Raw genomic sequence first — 25,411 nt, forward strand, 5'->3', positions numbered from 1 at the left:
CTCTAAACTTTTAAAGTTGTACAATTTAAACTCCAAACTAGTAGTTATATTAAATTAATCTCTGAATTTTGATAAGTGTAGTGTATCAATTTAAATCCCCAATTACAAGAGAGCGTAGGAAGAACAAAAAAAAAAAAAAAAACCATTTATGTTTTATATATTTGGATACACAGCTGTGAAAGTTGAGGATTTAGATCGATACAATTATTCGTTTAGAGTTTTAAATTGGGTTTTTAATATATGCACCCGTTCTTTTATATACTTTTGAACAATTTCCAAAATTTTGTCCTAAGATACCATTAACGTTGTCGTTTAAAATTACATTACTATAAGTACAATAGGAGAATTATGAAAAAATAGTGAGACCAAGCTAATTTGGAACTATCCTTCTTTATGATAATTTGAAACAACAAACACTATACGTAACTTACTCGATCTTTAAATTTTGTACGATTGAATTCAATTTATTAATATAAACAAATTTAGGCAACTGATCCAACTTCAACTATCACATAGGGTATAGTAGTGCATGATACTAATTAAAGAGCATTTTATCATTAACTACTTTTCTTGTGATTGATTAAGATATCAATATATGACCTTAATTACAATAAATCACACATTATGACTTTATATTAAAACATTTGAAATCAAATCACACATTATGACTTTATATTAAAACATTTGAAATCAAATCACACTGCTTCTTTTCACAAAATTTCCTCCAACATTAAAGATAAAAAGGCCTAGTAGTTTTGTAAAGTGTTTTTAGGCTTTTCATTTTCTAATATTATTATTGTTATTATTTTGAATGTTAGGGGAGAAACTGTAATTTTGTCTTTTTATATTTAAAGTTCAAATGAAACATATAGAAATGAATGCTTAGATGAATTAATGTGAATAAAAGGACTTGGATTCTTTGCAGCTGGCAGAGGTAGACATTCCTATGGTTAGGGGAGAAATTAATGCTACCAAAAAAGACAATCTTAATTATTTTGAGAATTGGGCTTTTTTTTGTTGATTTTAATTTATTAAATGTAACTCAAATAATTAAAAAGGTAGTTATGCAACCACTCAAAAATATTGCAATTACCTTAAGAGTATGGTTGATGGTATTATGGTGAAAATTTTCTTAATATAGAAATGTATTAGCAAATGGGTTGTTAGATACTATGGTTTGGCTTTTCTTGGATACTTCTTTTCAACTAAACTCAAGATCAAAAGAAAGAAGAGGTAAAATTTTTGAATGAGACGCACAAAATAAAGAAATATTGTTGTTATTTGCAAGTTAACTACAATACATTAGTGTTATCATGTCTCTCATCTACAATATATTGAATTGTAAACCTAACCCTTTATGATTTTCTCGATCATTGTCGCATGGGTGTTGAGCTTGCAAGGGTTTTATTGGAGTTTTCCACGAGGAGAAACTATTGAATTTGAGATGACCGATTTGAATCTTGATTGAAGTTGCAAATACTTGTGGAAGACTCAACCCATTATTGCATTGCATCATCTTCTTTTCAATCAGCTCCAAGGCTCATTGAAGGGGGCTTTTCATTGATGAACTTTGTATGTGTTGGAAATACAGTGGTTGCACTATCTTCATATATACTAGAAACAACCCTAAGATTGATCAAGAGAATTAAACACTATAATCAATTCCTTTTTAAGAAAAAAAGAAAGATGAGAAGTATATATATCATAGAAGTTGTAAATAGAGGATGAGGGCTTTCTAGATCTTTTCACTTTGCTAACAATTTCATATCACATGAATCTCTTGTGCAATTCTACACTACGTTCTTGGACGATGAAAACTTAAAACTTCCAATCATATATCTATATTAAGTTGGACTTAGAAGAGCTCCCAAACACGTCCATAATATGAATACTTTGATCATCTTCATTAGATATCTATATTTACATTAATTAAAATAAAGTGAAAAATTGATCATACATATGCATGCAATAGGGATTGTAACAATAACAATGGTCGTAGTTGTTTTCTTTCAAATTATTTTTTTGGAAGAACCAAATCGAATTAAATACAACAAAAATATGATAGAAAGCATCTTGGACGATATGATATATATACAAAATATAATGAAATACAATCAAATAAATACATTATGATATATATTATATTATGATATGAGTGGTTGATTTATGGTCTCATGGGTTGACAGCAAATTTGAAAAATGAAAAAAATAAATAAACTGATTGGTGGGCATATGGTACAAAACAGTTGGTATAGTTGTTGACGAGAGAATACAATAATTGAAAGAGAGGAGAAATAAAGGAAATTAAAAGGAAAAATGAACTGTTCATGTTAGGCTAAAGTTGAGCAATAACTATATTATATACTTTTAAAACTAATTATCAATATTGGCTAGTTTTGAACAAATTAATTTAATAATGTAATTAAGGGAAAAAAATGTTTCAATTAATGATACATTTGGGGTCATTTTGATTTGATTATGGAAAGAATTCATGAACATATATTACATAGGTTTGACATTAACTTTTTTACATGTGTGTCAGTGTGTGACGAGGTATATATATGTATGTATTTTAAAGTATTTGTCGATATTTTGATGGATTATAATAATTAAGTGAGAACTAGTCGGTAGTATTTTTGTTGATGATATCGACTAAAGTTTGAATATGATTTGTTTTTTGTTTGAATTTCTAATGTGAGTATCCATGAGAAAAGTTGGGATCAAATAATTGATTGTGTGAAGTTCTTGGTCTACCCGTGTGGTTTTAAGTATTTTTAGCATGATGTCGTTGATATTTACCACGAGCACGTCTCCAACATTATGTTATATATATGTTTAGTGATCTTATTATAGTTTGAAATGTTTGTTTTTATATGAAAAGTATAAATTGGAATTACTTGATTTACGCATAAATCAATCAATTAAACCATATTCGATGTTGAATCAAGATGTTGGGTAACAGACATGAAGATAATATTCTATCAAAGGGATATTTGATGTTGAATCAACATGTTGGTCGATGGTTCATAAAGAAATGTTAGAATAGTTAATATGCATTAGAAAAGAATAATTGTTACGATAGTCCAAAATTAAAATATTGAACTAAAACGACGTTTAACCAACTTTCTAAAATATAAAATTTTTATCCTTCTCCCAGTTATGTCATATATATTCGGGTAAAAATACCAAACGAAACAACACACAAGCAAATTAGGCCTCCTCATCTTTCCTTACTCATAATCTTCTCTCTCTCACTATTAGCTCGTTAATTTTTCTCTTTCACAATGATAAATCTAACCCTCGATCCATCGTGATTTTCTTTTGTTATCTCGAGTCTATGCAACCCCACTCACACGTACAATTCACCTATCCCACACATGCTAGCAAAATCCCCACAACACATATATGAAACCTAAAGGAAACAAAAATGGAGAATGAGAAAATTTGAAAAAGGAAAGAAAAATAAGGAATATATTTTAGTAATAATGTTTGGTATATGAGATTAAAAGATATAAGCAAGAAGAGAAAATTCTAAAATTTTAAAAAGTGAATATAGCCAAAACTATTTTGTAACTATTATACAATAATAATCCCAATGTGTGTGTGAGTGTATATTCAATAATTGTGGCTTTGTTAAGACAAATAATTATCATAGGTTGACTTTGGATGAAGGAAAAGGGAGAGGTTCTTTTGGGCACATCACTAATCCCCATTAAGATACCATCAACAAAGTTCATCATCTCCTTCCAATGTGAACATAAGGTAGGTCATGACTATCATTTTGTCAAAAAAAATGGAAAAGAAATATCCTTCTAATGCGTACTATAAAAAAAAAACGAGAGACTATTCAAGTATTGTAATCGTAGTTTAATTATTCGTATATGTATTTGGAGATGAATATAAATTTAAAGGCTACGTGTATTTAATTTAAGAAAAATTTGAATACCTCGTTTGAAAAATTTTATAATAAAAAGATAATATTCTTTAGAAGTTTATCTAAGAGTAAAAGAAAAAAATATATCATCCTTATATTTAAAATGTCAATTTCAAGTGCTAACAAAAATATAATTAAAATATTGGTTTAATGGATTTTTTTAATAAAAAGGTGTAAATTGTAATAACAAGCCATGTTATGAATAGTTAAAAAATTAACATTTTTATTATTATATTTATATTAGTAAACAATTAGTATGTTTCGTTATTTTGTTGTATGATATAATAGAAATGTCGATATCAAAATCATAGAAATATATAAACATTTAGATATCAATAGAAACGTAAGCCACGTTTACCTCAACTTTATACTTGATCTCATGTGACACATTCATTTTTTGACATATTTACTGTTATGGTTATAATCATAAACTACCATAGTTTAGTATATAACAATAATGTTAAATTTGATAAAATTCATGGTTTTAATTAAATACAATCAAAGTGAATCCAATTAGGTTAATTCATTAGAAGTGGTAATTAATAACGTGTTAGATTTGAATGATATAAAAACAAAATGAATGGTGGATGAGGTTTTGAAATTGATGGAGGAGTCATTTTGGTTGCACTTTATTAGGTGGAAGCTTTTTCTCTACTCTCCCAATTTTGTTACCATTTTGTGGGACATCTCTCCTCTCTCTCTTAAATTATAATCACTAATCACTCTCTCTATCTATTTCACATTCTTAATTACACCAATAATATTATTCCCTTCTATGCTTAATAAACATTTTAATTCTTTACCTAATTCCATTTCATTAATGTTTAAGTTTCCAATTATGCTTTGTTCTATTTTTCTTAATAAAAGCCATTTTATCTTTTGTTATTTACTTTTTTTTTTCAATATTTACTCAAATCAAAATAAGTATATTTTAAACCATTTTTATAAAAGTGAGTTTTTTGAGAAAAAAAATTCTAAGTCTATAATTTTTAGATTTTGTTCTTTTTTTAAATTGTGTTTTTAATTTAACCATATATATTTGATAACCTATTTACAAATAAAGTCTTTTTTTTTTTCATTTTTAGTTTTCTTTCATAATTGAAAAAAAATCATTCTTGTTTTAAAAACAAAAAAAGTGAATTAGTTACTAAACACACTTATTCTTTGAAAACTAAAAAACAAAAGTTGGGTTACCGAATAAGCCGTGAATGAATTGTTTTTAAATATAGTAAAATAAATCAAAATATTTATAAATGTGTTGTGTGTGTTGTGTCATGATTGACACATATAGTAATTTATCTCAATTTGGAGCTTAACGGTAGTTTTCGAAGATTATGATATTTTTAGCATATATAGTACACCTTATAATCATTTACAATAATTTTTCTTTTTAATAAAAAATTGTAGGTCTAAAATATTTAGCGGTTATGAAGGTTTAAAGATCAAATCTAAGTTTGGAATAATATGTATTATTTTATTTTATTTTGAAAGAGGAAACCTTCCTTAAATCACATACTTAGTGTTATTGTTAATACTTAATATCAATTCTAAACTAAAAACACTATAACTATGATGTGTATTACATATTTATATATTCTTTTGTCATGCAACAGTGCTAAAAATAATTTCTTTTAATAGATATCTTTAAAAGTACGTTAGATTTAAAGGATTATAAAACCTACGATGATCTTTTGGTCAAGATATATATCTTTTAAGTCTTAATTAAATATATCGAGTTATTCTATCAATAAAAATACAATCAATTGACTCAATACTAAATTGGTTAAATTTGTGCAATCACTTGTTAAAATATTGTGTGAGTTTATTTTGCTCGAGATGATCCATCATAGTTGTATTTGAAAAATTAGACTAGTAGGTTTCGAGTAGGTCAATGATATTGGGATCAAATTTGGTGATCTAGGTTTTAAGAGACGGATTGAAACAGTGGCAGATCCAGAAATCATAGGTAGAGGACACTATATATAAAAAATGTAGATGTAGAAGACAAAAATTTGAACCTAGAACCCTGAGGTTTGAAAGTAGATACAACCATTATACCAGAAACAAAATTTAGTAATAATTTCAAGGAATTATCGGCTATAGGTACCTACTAATAATCAAGTAACATATACATATATAAAGGTCGTAAAAGAAAAGTGTCTTTTTTTTAGTAGTAGAAGTGAGATCGTAGATTCAAAACTCATAACTTTAAAGAATTAAGTTTATGGTAGGTTGGTATAAAAGGTAAAGAGAGTTTATTATGACAAAGAAAATGACATAAAAACATGGCTTTAGCAAATGCTTAAATAAAGAAGTTGATAAAGAAGTTGGCAAAGTGGAGGAAGATGAAGTTGAAGCCACGTGTGGCATAATGATTGTGTGTGAAAGAGAAACAAATGAAGAGGAGCCTAAAGAGTTGAACTTTGGAAAAGAAAAAGAGTGGATGAGAACCAAAAAGCAATGAGATGCCAAAATGAAAGGATCCTATGGCCTTTCACGAAGAGGAAAGTGGGAATAATGGAAGCCATTGATTCTCATTTGAGGTTGAGAATCTTCCAAATTCCCATATCTTTACTCTCTTTTTTTATCCAATTTGAGAGTCAAAAAAGAGTATGAAAATTTTGGAGCCTTCATTCATCCCCACACTCTAAAAGAATGAAGAGGGCCTTATCTAATCATAATGATGTTGAACAAACAACCTTCTATACACACTTCAATATATATACACATATATGCTCAATTTGGATGTTTGTTTTGAGCTACTTTTGGAAGGTGTGAGTTATAGGCAAAAAAAAAAGAAAAAAGTAATGAAGCAAGATATATATGTCTAAAATAAACTTTTTGAAAGAGTTTATTTTCATATATGTTTAAACTTATGAAGATTGCTGTAGCAAATCGCCTAGAAGAAGTGATGCGTTGAGAAACTTTGATGCCTAGACAAAACACCTAGGTAGAACGCGTGCTTCCTTGCCTTGTATCTCGCATAATGTGTTGGTATCTCGTCTGGTAAGAACACCTTCGTTCAACTTGCGTAATGGTTGTTGGTATCTCGCCTGGTAAGAACACCTTCTTCGTTCAACTCGTGTAATGGTTAAGTCACCAAGTGATCAACTCGCCTATGGAAGAGTTAGCCTATTGCTCAGAACGACAACTTGTCAAGTTGCCTGGTCAATACAGAAACTGGTTAGAAAGTGACTGAGTCATGGATTTCACTCTCTTTAAGATGTTTTGCAGCTCTGCTCTTTTGTGCATATAGTTTAGATTGCACCATCGACCCCACGAATTGCCCCACCCTGAAACTAATTGAAATTCTCTCATGTTATAGTGAAAGATAATTGAACGAAATCGTCGTTCGAGGAGAGATTGCAAAACTGATTGATAAATACCATTTATTTTGAAACGGTTTTTGATTTTGGAAAGTTTAATTTACCAAAAACATTTGGAGATATTGACAAACCTACATTTGCCTATCAATCTCCTCACCCCATTCAAAACTTGAGTGCCCTTAGGGCCCAAATCCATGAATGAATATATAAATTTATAAATGAGACCTCCACATTTCTATCTAAGCAATGTGAGAATGCATGTATAGAATAAAATGATAATAAATATTTGCTTACTCGAAGTTTTCATTTAACAAAGATAGTTCCACTACTAAAGAAAATGTTGCTAAAGAATAGAGAATAGTTTGGTAGATGAGAGTATTGTCTTGGTGTGAATGGTAAGCGTACACAAGAATTGTCTGTTTGATAATCGATCTCCTATCCCCAAAATTATCCTACATCACTAATCTCCCAAAATTCTCATCATTAATCTCCCAAAATTCTTCCTCATACATTATTCAAGCAATATCATATAATCTAAGTTGAGATCATGTTATAGATAGTTTTAACAAGAATACCTTGTATCGTAGTATTATTTCATGATACTATAAAATCATATTGATCACTATCCTCACAAACTTTCTTACTTGAAAATATCTACAAGAATGTAAAGTTACACTTGTATTAAGACTGTGTCGCTCTCGTGAATATTTGACTTTGCTTAATATAATTCTCGTAAATTCTCAATACAACGATCTAAGATTTAACATTATGATATACACATGAATATGTTTAATTTTTATGAATAAGTGGTTAATTGTATATACATCTTTTAAAATTGCTTGTGAAAGAAACCTTGTAAGCCCAAAGTCCAAAGCTTACATGTGAAGGGAAAATCTTTGATGTTGTTGAAGAGGATCTCATAACTTGGAGTTGTTGGAGTAAGTAAAAAAAATATCCATTATTAGATTGGGTCCATTTTGGTGGCTTCCATTACCAATGACTAATTATTTTGTTATTCAATTCCAATAATTTGGACTCCCCATATTAATATATATTAATTCAAAGTATTTTTTATTGATAAAAGAAGATATTACCGAGGAGTATACGTAATCTTATTACATACCTACAAAAGAAAAAGAAAATTAAATCATTAGTGTTTTTTTTTTTTAACTTACTTTGGTTTAAAAATAAGGTTAATATATAGTTGATTAATTAAAAATTCAAAATAAACTTGATGTTTAATTTTACATTTTCAACCAGATTTTTCGTATAATAGTTTTGTAGTAATTTCAAAAACAACAAAACTCATTTACTATCAAACATGACGTAATAAAAGGAGTGATTAGATCGATTAAAATACGACCCACACTCATGTGAGCAAGAGGTAGCGGCTAGCCTATCGTGACCTTTCGGGCTTATTATGACGAACTATTGGGCTAACCATAAGCCCACTTGTGCTTTGAAGAGGCCTCATAGGTTGACCACTCAAGATCTCTTTCTTTTAAGAAGTATAAGCTCTTGTTTAAAGTCACAAGAAAGGAAGATAAGATGGACAGTTTCCCCTTTTCAATGGACATGTTTAAAGATTTTAAAAATTACTAACATTTGGTAGTTCTTTACTCCTTCTCATATGAAATCTTACTCATCCTTTATCTTTAATATATATATATATAGAAATCTTTACATTCCTAATTTGCTCTCACATTTTCAAATAATTCTATATTGTAACTATTCATGTCAATAGGATAACACAATTATAAAGTAGTGTAACTTTTTGTATATGAATATGATTTAAATCATCCAGGTATAAAAATATCACGATCTAACAACAAAATCATTCATCTAGTTGCACATTATTGACATCGTGCAATCTATCGTTTATCTCATGATTTCTGTGCTCACAAAAAACAATGGTTATGTTTTCTATATATATAATACATTGTTAGAGAATTTTTTATCCATACACATAAAAGGTCACCAAGAAGCCACTCACACGAATCTAAATCACACATTTGATAAATAGAAAAACAATGGTTTTTCTAATGAGAATATATATATATATATATATATATATCAAGATGACCCCTCATTTTCCAATTTTCCAATTTTCAAGTTTGTCTTTATTTTATTTTGCAGGTCTCCATAATATATTAACAATTGAGTCTTGATTTTCCTAATTCATAAAGCAATAAGTGGGGAAATTAGGTGAATTTGCATTAATAAGATGTTTGACTCCTTCGTACCCTTTGTTCGACAAACCAAACCTTCTCCATTGGGATTCATCTCTTTTTTCTTTTTCTTTTTTTTGAATTAATTGCAAGAACAAACTCTTCTTCTTCGTCTATGTGTATATATATACATATATATATAAAAGAATAATGTAAATTCAAAGAAATTGTGAATGATTAAAGAACAAAAAAGAAAAATTCTAATTCATTTACTAAATAAAATCTCATACAATGATAAATCAACTAAAATACAGAGCTTTTGGGCGGAGCAACAACCTTGACCAAAACCCAAGTTTCTTCTTTCCTTTAACGCCAGCGCCGGTGCCGCCATCGGTAGAGATCCTAATGGAACCGGTCTTCTTCAGCTTGTCCGCTAACAAGTCAACCGCCATCGACCCAGTGACGAACTCGGAGGCGTTACGACGGTGGTGGCGGCGGTGGCGGCGAGAGGAATCGGCGGAGAAGAAAAAATCGGAGGAAGAAGAAGAAGGGGAAGAGAAAGTTGATTGAGAATCGGAATAGTTGGGAGATTGATGAAATTGTTGAAGCTTTTCTCGAAGACAAGAAGGGCAAATTCCGGGTAAGAGATTGTGATTTGGGTGTCTCTTACATTCTTTGGCCGATTCCGATTTCCCCATGCTTCTTCAAACAAATTGATTGATTGTGTTTTCCTCTCTGTTTTTCTTTTTTTTCTTCTTTTGGTTTTTTGTTACTTTTTGTCTCTGTTTAAATGTGAATTGGGATATAAAAACAAGAGACAGAGTGTCGTCCGTGTGAATTGGTTAATTTTCTTTTTTTTTTTTTCTTTTTTCCTCTTTTCCTTTTTGGATTAATAAAAGAAAATTGGTTGGAATATATATTTTAATTTTTAATGTCGGTCTCGTTTTTATTAAAAGAAAAAATATATAATTTTTATCTTATTAAATGTGGTCATTTATTGGTATCTCAATGTTTTGACCCTAAAATAGTTTTCCTCAAATCTGTCTTAGTTGAGTTAAATTTATTTTGGTATTAGTTGTTCAACAATTAAAATATCAACTAATTAAATTTCTTGTAATTGTATACATTTTAAGCTCCTTTTTTTTAATGTTTTGTTTATTTGTTTATAATAAGTGGGTAGAAGATTAAACGTTATATGTTGAGATTAATTTAATAATGAAAATTTGTGTTAGTTGTATTATGTTCATGTTTCTAACAAATTGTTCATGTCTAATGTTATCTTAATCATATAACAATAATAATAACTTTTAAAAAAGGTTTTGACATCTCTTAATTTTTAGTACATAAAGATGTTAGGTGTTGGGTGGCAGTTGAGCTTAAGCTCTCGATGACAATGTGTCATTGAATAAACTATACAAAGAAATGTGCAATGATCTTATGATGTACAAAGTATTTTTAAATTAAAATTTAAAAATATAACTAGCGTGACAAATTTAGATACATTAGTATGATGGTATTTTACTATATTCATAAATATGTTAGATCATTTCATTATATATGAAAATAAACATGTTTAATATATTTTTTAATTTACAATATCATAATTTATTTACCACTATCTTCCTTGAAAATTTGGAATATGAATGTATAAAAAAATGCATAAAACAAATAGAAGTGAGAGGGAAACATTGCTACTTATTTAACTTTATTCACATAAAATATTACAATATTCATCCATCACATACCACAATTGAAACGTTGACCTAATCATGATATTTCTAAAATTTGAGGTTGTATCGATTTATTAACTTCACACACTTGTAATTGTTTCCATTAAATTTCTAAATTATCATCGGCCTAATTTGGTTGAGAAGATGAATGAATATTGAAAAGGAAAAAGAAAAAGAAAAATGCGGGATTTAAGGAGGTGCGCACGTGGGGGGAGGGATTATTGGGAGAACGGAGAAGAGAATTATAAAGCTTAAAAAGAATTAGGGAAATGTACGAAGACGACGACGTCGCCGCGTTTCGAAGACAATGGCAATGGTTTTAACACGTGGGAGTGCCTTCACTCGTGGAAACTCTTTTTATTTATTTATTTATTATTATTTTATAAAAAAATAAGCGCGTTAAATAATAAAGTTTGACCAATTTGATTGATTGTTTTTGTTAATTTGTTCCTGCTGGGTCATCATCGTCTCTATCGTACTATTTCTATATTTCTTTTCTTTCTAATTTACTCTACTTCACGTTCTATATAATCTAAACACTTTCTACACAATATACTGTAGCATAAATAATTGGGTGCATCTAATTTTACATGCATTTGTTTATAATTTCTTTCTTTATATATATTGTGAAAATAGACTGGCTGATAAGCATCAACAAAGCATGGAGATTTTTTTTCTTCTTATTACCTAGAGATTAAGTCTTTAGAAGATTGAATAAACTTATATATTCAGTCTTCTTCAAAGACTAAATATGGTTGATGTGGCAGACACCTCGCGGTTGAAAGGTGAAACCATTTTTTTATTCTTTATCATTATTATTTAATTTTGTTTTCCCTCTTCCTAATAATTCAGTAGTACTAAAGGAAGGATCAAATTTGCTTTCGTTTTATTTTGTTTTGGCCGTCTGTTTCATTCCTCCTGCTGCTTCTTCTTCCTTATTATTATTTTTTTTTCTGGGATAAATTGATGTGCTCAAAACGAACACAAGAAAAGTGAAATGGAGTAAAACCCCATCGTTAAAGGACGTACGAGACATTTTTTAGCAAAGCGAAAAATGAAGAGGATCGAGGAGGAAGTGATCGAGCTATTGAAGCTACAAACACAAAAAAAAAAAAAAAAAAAAAAAGGGAAGAAGATCAAGAAAAGATTCAGAAAACAATGGCAAAACCAAAAAGAAACTAGCAAAAATCTTCTAATAATTTTTTTAAAAAAAAATGAAAAATGAAACGTTTTTGTCAATGAAGGGAAGAGGGAGGTAACACAAAAAAATAACGAATAAAAAATGGTTTCACCGATCAACTGATACAATGCTCGCCACATCAATATATTTAGTCTTTGAAGAAGATTGAATCTATACAAGTGTGTATTCAGTATTTAGAGAAGAGTGAATCCTAATAGGACAAAAAATCTCTATGCTTTTTGCAAATATTTTTTCGATCGACCACTTTATTTTTGTAAAACCAATAGAATGTCAGACGAATTTAGTGTGAAGATCATAGTCCAAAATATTTTATTGTTTATCTAAAAATGGCTGCTGTTATAAATGAAAACAATAATAAGTTTGAAAGAGAAAACAAAGTATATAATATATATATCTATATCACACTATGTATTTGAATATTATAGAAATAAACCAGAATATATATTTGATACATTCATCATCAACAAGATAATTTATATAATATATCATCTTTATCTTATATATACATCAATATATGTGATGTATATTTAACATGGACTTCTAAATTCAAGTTTTGTTGTAAATAAAATTAACAATTCAAAATTTTCTTAAAATAAATGGTGTACACTTTAAATGCATAATTATAGGATGATACAAACTTGATTTCTAGTGGTTATTACGTTAAATGCACGATTTTAGGAAAGAATATAATTCTAAATTCAAAATTTGAAGATATTTCAATGTAACTTTTCAATTCAACTCATAAAATAAATATTTATGACTATAAATAATTTGAAAATACTGATTTTAGGGGATGATATTCTAAAAGAATTTGATATCGCTATAAAATTCAAATCCAAGTTAATTTGCCAAATTTGCTTAAAACTCATTGACTTCAAACCGAAAGAAGCCACGATTATTGATGTCCATTGTATTGGGACCGATATAAACTAAGCTTCATGGTGTCGCTCCTTGAAAACCAAAGTTATCTTTTTAAATAAAACAATGTTTGTGGGTTTTTGTGTTAATAATTATATGTTGCAGCCTATATGTGTGTATGTGTGTTGAGTGTTTGAAGTGCTGAGAAGAGGAATGATACTTTTTTGTATTTTATTTTGTGTCAAATTTAAATCATATTAATGCCTTCAATAAATAGGGGGTTTGAGGTATGTTTATGATTATTTTTGTCATGGGTGTTTAAATTCTATATAATTGACTCGTTGCACTCTCTATTAAACCACGCCTTTTTTCTTTCTTTCTTTCTTTTCTGTTTTTTTACAACATAATTAAGACTGCTTCGAAATAATTAGTATAATTTTATTGTTTGGTAAAGCTAATTTATCCACATCAATTATTTGTTCGTGAAACCATAAAATTAATGTCAACCTTACCTTTGAGTTTACACACTCGATCTAAGCTACATATGTTTTCATTATTTTGATTGATCTCCTTTAAATTGAGACACCATATTTAGTCAACACCGACATTTTATTTGCTATCGTTACCATTTCTTCCTCTATTCACGTGTTAATTAAGGAACAAAAACTGGTTTTTAGAGAACAAACAAATATTCACCACTTGTTACAAATATTTATAGAGAGATAAAAACCTACTTTTCGCTCAATGATCTAAATTTAACAACGAAAATTGCTATAAAATGGTCTTCCCTCGTTTTCTCATACGATAAAGCCATAAGGGAAAAACGTAGGCTTAATTACTAAAAGATAAAACTAAAAAATGGCAAAAACCATTACGATTGTTTTCTTTATGTCCATTGTTGTGGTGGGATCACTGCAATTCTCTAAGGCACACATGACCGCTGAAAGGGATGCTGAGATTGAGAGGAAATCTAATACTTTGTTTAACGAAATATCCAATCTAGAGCCTCAATACAAATCATGTGTAGAAACGTGCAAGAAAACATGCACGACAAAAGGCGTTGCTAACGATTTGTGTGATCCTATATGTGATAAAGATTGCATGAAAAATGAAGTTGTTGGTATTGTCTTCAATCTCTGGAGAAATGGTTTTTTTTTTTTTTTTTTGTTATATCAAGACAATAGTTAATTTTATTGTGTGTGGTCAGTTTTAGTTGCGAGGCAAAAATTTCATGTGTCAAAATTTAACGAAAATTAAATTTAGTTGTTTATTTCTTCCAACTTTTATTTCTTTTAATCTTTTTTTGTTTTCTTGTGTGAGTTATTTTGATTTTTTATGTGTTTGTACTGCAGAAAAACTCAAGTCCAAACTAGGCGCTTGATAATTGACCAGGAATTTAAAGTTGACAGCTGGAAAATGGTGGGATCAACTATAAATGATTTGATTAATTAACATTTTAGAAAGGAAAATCTAAATTCCCTTTCATTTTCTTCATTCAATATAATTTGTTGTTTCTTTATACAAAGGTTCTACCTTATGTGTCGTTGGGTGCTTCTTTCGTCATTATTTTCAACAACGAGATCAATAAAGTTTATTAACGCCTTTTGTGTTTATTCACATAATTATTTATGCGTTTTACATTTATCATATAATCCTACCGTGTAGAAGAAATTTTGTGAATATATCACATTATTATTCAAGTTGCGAGCAGTTTTGTCACATGTGTGTTTGGTCAATCTCCCTCGGTAGTTTTTGATATATTATAAAAGAGATGAAGTTTGTGGTTATAGATATGTTTTATTGCTTTTTTTTATAATTACAATTATGAGATAAGTTTATTTTGAATTGGTATTTCAGATTGTCAAGAGAAAAATTGTGTTTGGATGGAAAAAAAAAAAGAAGAGAAAATGGAGAGGAGGAGATGGGTTGAGAAAATTAGGAAATTGGTGAGGAATATATGAAGGGAGAAATTTAGAAAAAATTGAACAGGTAGGGTTAAGAATTCTTTAGTTTATTTATTGGGGGTTTTGCAAAAAAATGTATCATCAAACAAGACATCTCTTCAATAATATATTAGGATCAAATGCTAAGAGGAATTTAGAAGAAGATGAGTTAATGGCGGACAATGAAGGAGCAGAGGTTTGTTTATATTTTAGATTTGATTTTCATGTTTTTGTTTTAAAATGAATTCATTAATCAAAATTAAATTATTTTAACACTGTAAATTAGAGCTTGTTTGTGGGTATATACTGATGGTGAATGGGAAAAATAGAGAGGAATGAGAGAGAAAGTGAGTGGTTTGACATTGAAGGTAGAGAAAGTGATAAAAGAGTTTAAAAGAGAATTCTATACTTAATTATAATCTTCAGACTCATAACCGCATTGAGTGCGTCTCATACACACTCATCCAAGCTAGTCTAGAGTCTCAATAAGAGTTTATATCCAAACAAGGAATTTAGTTACAGAGGAATTACAGTCCACTAAGAGATCTCTCAAATACATGCCATAATTTTACAATCGCTACTTCTAACCACCCCATGCTGCAATATATATAAAACTTAAGTATATACATTGAAACTGTTTTTCTCTATTTCTTTTAGAATTAAAGCTCGTAAACATACTCTAACAACTGTTTAAATAAGGAATCGATAATGAATTAATAATTGAAACGTCACTATCACATATTACGATAAATCGCAAGTATTTGCCAACAAACCAGTACCATATGAGGGTCGGCCATAGCAGAGCGCCTAAATATACGGTCGAGATAATAATAGCTCGCAAACGATCAAGAAAAATCACGTGGCAAAACAAGCTCAAGTACATTTAGTACTTGCCACAATAGCGACATCCATCCAACCAACCATGGTAGAATACTAAATACACGACCGATAATAGCTCACACGATATCCATATCCACAAATAAACACGCGACTAGACTAAGCTCACGCATATTTAGTATCTGCCACAGTAGCAACCTGCATCCAATCCAAGCATGATAGAATACTAAATACACGGTCGAGAATAGTTCACACGCGATCCATATCGATAGAAAAACACGTGGTCAAACTGAGCTCATGCATACTTAGTACCTACCGTAGTAGCAACCCCCATATCTACGCTCCTATGTGCACATAGAGCCATCCATCATGTGGGTTGAGCTAGGCTAGAAGCCAATCACAATCCTTCATCCACGTCCTCACCTATTCTCAGGCTCCTGAATCTCTGGCCACGACCTATTTCAGCCTTGAAATCCCCTAACAACCATAGGTGTGGCGCTACCAAAACACATTTGCATAACTTATGGGTAAATCACCAACATTCATTAGGATCACATATTTCATGTTTAAAAGTCAATCATGGTCAGAAATACATTTTCGTAAAGTCGTTTTCAGTCCTGAAAGATCAGACACATACTTTTAGAAGAGGCCATTCAAACCATCCAAGTTTAATTACAGATCAAGGGGTATCCTTTTAAACCAGTTGTCATTTAAATCATGATTAATAAGTTCGGGTTCGCTCCAAAATATAAGAGTACATGGAAACCAAAAGTCATATTTTAAAATTATTTCTGACATGTAGTTCAAGAAACACTCATATTGGAATTTTTTGAAATCATGGCATACTATAATAGCATACATAGATTAATAAGAAAATACTTGAAAATAACCCACTCCCAGTCAACGACTAAATTCTCCACGATCATAAGCTTTCCCTACTTCAGATTGATATGAAAACAATGATTTATCAGGCCACTAAGTTATCCTCACATGTTCAGATCATGACATAACTATCCCCAAAGCGTTCTATAATATCAACTCAAGCTATTTTATGTTTCAGTGACCCTGATCCTCCACTCCTCAAATTGAACTACTCTCCAAGATGCCTTATTTTTAGCATAGATTTTATCCTACATCCCTCAAGCCTTCAAATACAAAATTTTTACACAATGGGGGTACCCGCAACTTAAGCCAACCTTAAGTCGAAAAGTCACTTCCAACTCCAATTAAGTATCACAATTGAAGGCACCATAAATTTACGCATTTAAACCGTAGGACAATATGGTTTTTAGTCCCTTGAAACTCAACCCTAACATCCAAAACAAATTGAGCATCCACAATTTGAAACCAACAATTGATAGGGATTAAATACAATCTTACGTACTTGCAAAATCTCAACAAAATTGATCCAAAGCTTTCTCAAACACTATTTCAATTCAAGTGGGCTAGACAGCGGCTTGACCTCTTCCAAAATTCAAATCTGACATTAAAATGTAATGGCACTACTACAAAAACAACCTTACTTGACCCTTGAAGTTTTGTTATACTTGACAGTTTTAATAAATTTTTACTTTGAAACTATCATTTTTAATTTTTTTTTAAAAAACTCTCCTTTCTTTCTTCTATCCTTTTTTGGTTGGTGATGGTTTTTATTTATTTTCTTGTTTATTTTAACATAGTTTTCTTGCATGCACAATATTTATTATCATGTAATATTAAATTCATGAATATTTCTTTTATGCTTACCAATATTGCCACGGTATTTTATATCAGTTAATTGTTCTTTTTTCTTACATCATATTTATCTTTACATTTTACCATTCTAAAAGAAATTCGACGATGCAATTAAAAATATCTGGAATTCGTTATTTCTAAATTCTTGAGGTGAGGGAATCGTTTCTTTGGAGTCCAAGATTTGATTCCCAATATTTTTTTAAAAAACAAAATCTTATCTTACTTGCTTAATTCGTTGTATAATACATTTGATTTCATTGCGCATTATTTCCTATTGACCTAATTTTGAATCATTTCTTAAATTTTCTTCTTTAGCCGTTTATAAATTTTTACTTTGAAACTATCATTTTTAATTTATTTTTAGAAAAAGTTTAAAATATAAATTTATACTTCATAAGTCATCCTAATCAATTTTTTTAGCAACACACTTTTATTTCGCTAACAGAAAAATACTATGAAGGAATCTAGGAAATTTGGGAGTCCGATTTCCTAGAATTCTTAAGGTGAGGGATCAATATCTTTGGGAGTCTGAAAATTTATCTCATGAAAAAAATGGATTTAATCAATATTTTAAGAAAAATCTTTATTCGAAGACTAGCCCATGATATACTTTGAGAAATTGTAATAATTTTTCTTTTTCTTAAGGTGAGAAGTTTCCTTCAATATACCGACTAATTAAGGGAATATTATTCCAATTATTTTATGAGATCATTGCTTAAATATTGGAGTAATGAGGGGTAAAATAAGACATTAGTTTTAAAAATAAATAAAAAATTATTTTCAATTCGAGATTTGAAATTTGCCAACCGTTTTCTAAATGGGTGTTGTGGGGTGCTAATACCTTCCTCACACACAAATGACTCCCGAACTCATCTCTATTTTTCGCAGACCATATTTTTAAAACTGTTTACTTTATTTTGATGTCCAATCACACCGTAAAAAAGATTGGTGGCGACTGTTTTTCTTTTTAAAAAAAACACTAACTCTTTTGAGGACATCGGTCGCTCCGCGTCATCTCGGGCACGTGGCGACAACCACTAAATCATTATTGGAAAAATTCGAAAAAACCAACATATTTAAGCCAATACAAGTCTATTTCTTCAACAATTCCAACAAGCCAAGGTTTGAATTGTTGCATCCGTACTAAATAAAGAGTCAACCGATATACAGAAAGATCTGAAGATTGGAAAAGTCTACCTTGAATGCGTTGTATAAATTCTTAATACGAAGATGAACATGGAACATTTACATCAACCACGTGGTAGTCAATATATTGGAAAATTCCAATCCATCTTCCATCGAACGTAGTCTTCACACGTTGTAGTGCCATGAAACATAACGCTAAATGATAACAGTAAAAGAAAAGCAACTCAACCGTAAAAGAAAGTCGTAGGCAAACCCAGAAATATCCTGCCAAATGAAAATAAAATTAAATATTAATGTAATTGCAAAAAAAAACGTATAAAAATCTTAAACAAGTTGACATCTCTTCAATGCATATATTATGGATCAAATGCTAAGAGGAATTTAGAAGAAGATGAGTTAATGGCGGACAATAAAAGGAGCAGAGGTTTGTTTATATATTTAGATTTGATTTTCATGTTTTTGTTTTAAAAATGAATTCATTAATCAAAATTAAATTATTTAACACTTGTAAATCATTGAGCTTGTTTGTGGGTATATACGGATGGTGAATGTCCAAAATAGAGAGGAATGAGAGAGAAAGTGAGTGGTTTGACATTGAAGGTAGAGAAAGTGATAAAAGAGTTTAAAAGAGAATTCTATACTTAATTATAATCTTCAGACTCATAACCGCATTGAGTGCGTCTCATACACACTCATCCAAGCTAGTCTAGAGTCTCAATAAGAGTTTATATCCAAACAAGGAATTTAGTTACAGAGGAATTACAGTCCACTAAGAGATCTCTCAAATACATGCCATAATGTTACAATCGCTACTTCTAACCACCCCATGCTACAATATATATAAAACTTAAGTATATACATTGAAACTGTTTTTTCTCTATTTCTTTTAGAATTAAAGCTCGTAAACATACTCTAACAACTATTTTAAATAAGGAATCGATAATGAATTAATAATTGAAACGTCACTATCACATATTACGATAAATCGCATGTATTTGCCAACAAACCAGTACCATATGAGGGTCGGCCATAGCAGAGCGCCTAAATATACGGTCGAGATAATAATAAGCTCGCAAACGATCAAGAAAATCACGTGGCAAAACAAGCTCGAGTACATTTAGTACTTGCCACAATAGCGACATCCATCCAACCAACCATGGTAGAATACTAAATACACGACCGATAATAGCTCACACGATATCCATATCCACAAATAACACGCGACTAGACTAAGCTCACGCATATTTAGTATCTGCCACAGTAGCAACCTGCATCCAATCCAAGCATGATAGAATACTAAATACACGGTCGAGAATAGTTCACACGCGATCCATATCGACAGGAAAACACGTGTCAAACTGAGCTCATGCATACTTAGTACCTACCGCAGTAGCAACCGCCATATCACGCTCCTATGTGCACATAGAGCCATCCATCATGTGGGTTGAGCTAGGCTAGAAGCCAATCACAATCCTTCATCCACGTCCTTGATAGAACTAAGTCATGCACAGCGGAAAAAGAATCGAATTTCTACCCTAATTGCCAACAATTAACATGTAACCATAAACTAATCAAAATTAGGGTTTTAAGAAGTATTACCTTTGAAGCTTTCAAAAGGTTTGATGTCTTCTTACCATTCTACCCGAGACCACCACTAGTACTCAACTGCTATCCTCTGGACAAAGAACCGGGTTGTGGGACCCAATTTTGGTGTAGAAAATAATGGAGATAAAATGAGATTGGAAGCTTTCTTTTTTCTTTTGTTGAGATGATGAAAATGATAAAAGAGGCAAAAGTCCTTCAACATTTGAAAACATCTCTATTTATAGCCTAATTACATGCAAAAATATGCAATTCAATTGCCAAATCTCAACACCTAATATTCCACTAACAATTAGTGGAACTTAGTGGGCTAGGTGTCTATATCTCATATAGCCACATATCCACTAAGAGTTAGTGGGATTATCCAACAAAATGTTGGATTTTCCCACTAACTTAGTCCAAGGGTAAAATGGTCATTAGATTTTTCTAGTCAAAAGTCAAACTTTGACTTTTCTAAGTCAAAAGTCAATATTTTGACTTTTTACCATTTTGTCCGTCTTGACTAATTCCAACCTCTCGAGCATGAATCCGCATTCATTTTTCCAAAATTCAAATCACATTTGAATATAAGGCCGGTCAAAGTTTGACTTTTCAAAGTCAAAAGTCAACATTTTGACTTTTTACTATTTTTGACCAAATTCCGAGCTTCTTAGTATGAATCCGCATTCATACTTATAGTATGTAAAACATAAAGCTCTATTTCTAATTAGAAGACCGACGATTATATCACTGTATATGTCGTTTTCCTTTCTTTCTCCCTATTCGAACAATTCGACTTATTTCATCACACTGTTCTAAGTTTAATCCATATGAGCTAGCAGAGGAACCTAATGGACCTATAGATCATGGGCTCCAACGATTCAAGATTAACTAGCTAAACTCTTTTAAACCGAGTTAATCAACATTCGTTAACTAACGGGTCATTCCACTAAAGTCCCGTAGTTGCACTCCCCTCACTATAGATATATTTGTGTCCATTTGATAAAACCATAATCAGTAAGTTAATCCTTCACAGGTTGCTCGTAACCTTGGCTGGGTCAAAATACCGTTTTACCCCCAAGATTACATCTTGCTCCTTAAGTCCCACTAATCCACTATTGAACAATTGTTTAAGGTTCAACCTATAAACTTAATCCCTCTCGGGCCAATGAGAGGGTGGGGCCCCTTGTTCAAGACTTGGATTCAGTGCTTAAGAGAGCAACCTATCTACTAACCCTAAAGCGGGTAGGAGTGAATTCCATCTTGTACCCTATGTTCCCAGCTATCCACCCGATCTTACTCCTGAAATGGGAGGCTTATTGGGCCAACGCTGATGAGCTGCCCTCACCTATGCAGATCTAAGGATAATCTTGTATGAACAGGAGTTCATAGTTAACTCAGGATTAAGACTAAGTTACCTAGGTCATCAATAATTGAGATAGTCAGTTTTAAACAGTAAACGGTGTTATAACGTAAAAATGACTAATTCATGGTTCAGTCTTATGTAAACATTTTACATAGGATGCCCCCACTTTCATGTCTCTACATGAACGATTAGGATCACATCGTTTGTACTACAAAGTGGGCCGCATCCATAGTCTCTCAAAATAAGGCGCCCAACCTTTATTTCATATACTATAGACTATTTAGGCTATATACTCGAACTTGATCCACGTTTATGTTTACACATAAAGTTCAAGTTTATTCAAAAAATAGCCTTGGAACTTTGATTTATTGGATTTAAGATTATAATATTTAATTTCTCAATAACAACTTTATTGAATAGAATATGATTTATAAACTACGAGTTTTAGGACAAAAATTCCAACAGTCCTCACCTATTCTCAGGCTCCTGAATCTATGGCCACGACCTCTTTCAGCCTTGAAATCCCCTAACAACCATAGGTGTGGCGCTACCAAAACACATTTGCATAACTTATGGGTAAATCACCAACATTGATTAAGATCACATATTTCATGTTTAAAAGTCAATCATGGTCAGAAATACATTTTCGTAAAGTCGTTTTCAGTCCTGAAAGATCAGACACATACTTTTAGAAGAGGCCATTCAAACCATCCAAGTTTAATTACAGATCAAGGGGTATCCTTTTAAACCAGTTGTCATTTAAATCATGATTAATAAGTTCGGGTTCACTCCAAAATATAATAGTACATGGAAACCAAAAGTCATATTTTAAAATTATTTCTAACATGTAGTTCAAAAACACTCATATTGGAATTTTTTGAAATCATGGCATACTATAATAGCATACATAGATTAATAAGAAAATACTTGAAAATAGACCACTCCCAGTCAACGACTAAATTCTCCAGGATCATAAGCTTTCCCTACTTCAGTTTGATAGGAAAACAATGATTCATGAGGCCACTAAGTTATCCTCACAGGTTCAGATCATGACATAACTATCCCCAAAGCGTTCTATAATATCAACTCAAGCTATTTTATGTTTCAGTGACCCTGATCCTCCACTCCTCAAATTGAACTACTCCCAAGATGCCTTATTTTTAGCATAGATTTTATCCTACATCCCTCAAGCCTTCAAATACAAAATTTTTACACAATGGGGGTACCCGCAACTTAAGCCAACCTTAAGTCGAAAAGTCACTTCCAACTCCAATTAAGTATCACAATTGAAGGCGCCATAAATTTACGCTTTTAAACCGTAGGACAATATGGTTTTTAGTCCCTTGAAACTCAACCCTAACATCCAAAACAAATTGAGCATCCACAATTTGAAACCAACAATTGATAGGGATTAAATACAATCTTACGTACTTGCAAAATCTCAACAAAATTGATCCAAAGCTTTCTCAAACACTATTTCAATTCAAGTGGGCTAGACAGCGGCTTGACCTCTTCCAAAATTCAAATCTGACATTAAAATGTAATGGCACTACTACAAAAACAACCTTACTTGACCCCTGCAGTTTTGTTATACTTGACAGTTTTAATAAATTTTTACTTTGAAACTATCATTTTTAATTTTTTTTAAAAAACTTTCCTTTCTTTCTTCTATCCTTTTTTGGTTGGTGATGGTTTTTATTTTTTTTTCTTATTTATTTTAACATATTTTTCTTGCATGCACAATATTTATTATCATGTAATATTAAATTCATGAATATTTCTTTTATGCTTTCCAATATTGCCACGGTATTTTATATCAGTTAATTGTTCTTTTTTCTTACATCATTTATCTTTACATTTTACCATTCTAAAAGAAATTCGACGATGCAATTAAAAATATCTGGAATTCGTTATTTCTAAATTCTTGAGGTGAGGGAATCGTTTCTTTGGGAGTCCAAGATTTGATTCCCAATATTTTTTTAAAAAACAAAATCTTATCTTACTTGCTTAATTCGTTGTATAATACATTTGATTTCATTGCGCATTATTTCCTATTAACCTAATTTTGAATCCTTTCTTAAATTTTCTTCTTTAGCCGTTTATAAATTTTTACTTTGAAACTATCCTTTTTAATTTATTTTTAGAAAAAAGTTTAAAATATAAATTTATACTTCATAAGTCATCCTAATCAATTTTTTTAGCAACACACTTTTATTTCGCTAACAGAAAAATACTATGAAGGAATCTAGGAAATTTGGGAGTCCGATTTCCTAGAATTCTTAAGGTGAGGGATCAATATCTTTGGGAGTCTGAAATTTGATCTCAAGAAAAAATGGATTTAATCAATATTTTAAAAAAAATCTTTATTCGAAAACTAGCCCATGATATACTTTGAGAAATTGTAATAATTTTTCTTTTTCTTAAGGTGAGAAGTTTCCTTCAATATACCGACTAATTAAGGGAATATTATTCCACTTATTTTATGAGATCATTGCTTAAATATTGGAGTAATGAGGGGTAAAATAAGACATTAGTTTTAAAATAAATAAAAAATTATTTTCAATTCGAGATTTGAAATTTGCCAACCGTTTTCTAAATGGGTGTTGTGGGGTGCTAATACCTTCCTCACACACAAATGACTCCCGAACTCATCTCTATTTTTCGCAGACCATATTTTTAAAACTGTTTACTTTATTTTGATGTCCAATCACACCGTAAAAAAGATTGGTGGCGACTGTTTTTCTTTTTTAAAAAAACACTAACTCTTTTGAGGACATCGGTCGCTCCGCGTCATCTCGGGCACGTGGCGACAACCACTAAATCATTATTGGAAAAATTCGAAAAAACCAACATATTTAAGCCAATACAAGTCTATTTCTTCAACAATTCCAACAAGCCAAGGTTTGAATTGTTGCATCCGTACTAAATAAAGAGTCAACCGATATACAGAAAGATCTGAAGATTGGAAAAGTCTACCTTGAATGCGTTGTATAAATTCTTAATACGAAGATGAACATGGAACATTTACATCAACCACGTGGTAGTCAATATATTGGAAAATTCCAATCCATCTTCCATCGAACGTAGTCTTCACACGTTGTAGTGCCATGACACATAACGCTAAATGATAACAGTAAAAGAAAAGCAACTCAACCGTAAAAGAAAGTCGTAGGCAAACCCAGAAATATCCTGCCAAATGAAAATAAAATTAAATATTAATGTAATTAAAAAAACAACGTCCCATAAAAATCTTAATTTCAAGTTGTTATTATGTTAAATGCACGATTTTAGGGATGGATATAATTCTAAATTGAAAATTTGGAGATATTTCAACGCAAATTTTCAATTCAACTCATAAAATAAATATTGATGACTATAAATAATTTGAAAATATTGAATTTATGTTAGTCATGATTTTAGGGGATGATATTCTAAAAGAATTTGATATCGCTATAAAATTCAAATCCAAGTTAATTTGCCAAATTTGCTTAAAACTCATTGACTTCAAACCGAAAGAAGCCACGATTATTGATGTCCATTGTATTGGGACCGATATAAACTAAGCTTCATGGTGTCGCTCCTTGAAAA

At 30.6% G+C, this 25,411-nt stretch overlaps 1 protein-coding gene and 1 long non-coding RNA gene across 2 annotated transcripts; one reads left to right on the forward strand and one right to left on the reverse strand.

The window, feature by feature from the left end:
* Nucleotides 1-9,726: 9,726 nt before the first annotated feature.
* On the reverse strand, nt 9,727-10,125 carry LOC116406103. The gene has a single exon (XM_031889808.1). It carries the CDS (start codon nt 10,123-10,125, stop codon nt 9,727-9,729), a length of 399 nt encoding a protein of 132 aa, XP_031745668.1.
* Nucleotides 10,126-14,015: 3,890 nt separating this feature from the next.
* LOC116406116 lies at nt 14,016-14,829 on the forward strand. Its single transcript, XR_004219153.1, has 2 exons — nt 14,016-14,336; nt 14,569-14,829. It is a non-coding gene; the product is annotated as an uncharacterized LOC116406116 (long non-coding RNA).
* Nucleotides 14,830-25,411: the final 10,582 nt, after the last annotated feature.

Source organism: Cucumis sativus, unplaced genomic scaffold, assembly GCF_000004075.3.
Source record: "Cucumis sativus cultivar 9930 unplaced genomic scaffold, Cucumber_9930_V3 scaffold66, whole genome shotgun sequence".
In the NCBI taxonomy this organism is placed as follows: domain Eukaryota; kingdom Viridiplantae; phylum Streptophyta; class Magnoliopsida; order Cucurbitales; family Cucurbitaceae; genus Cucumis; species Cucumis sativus.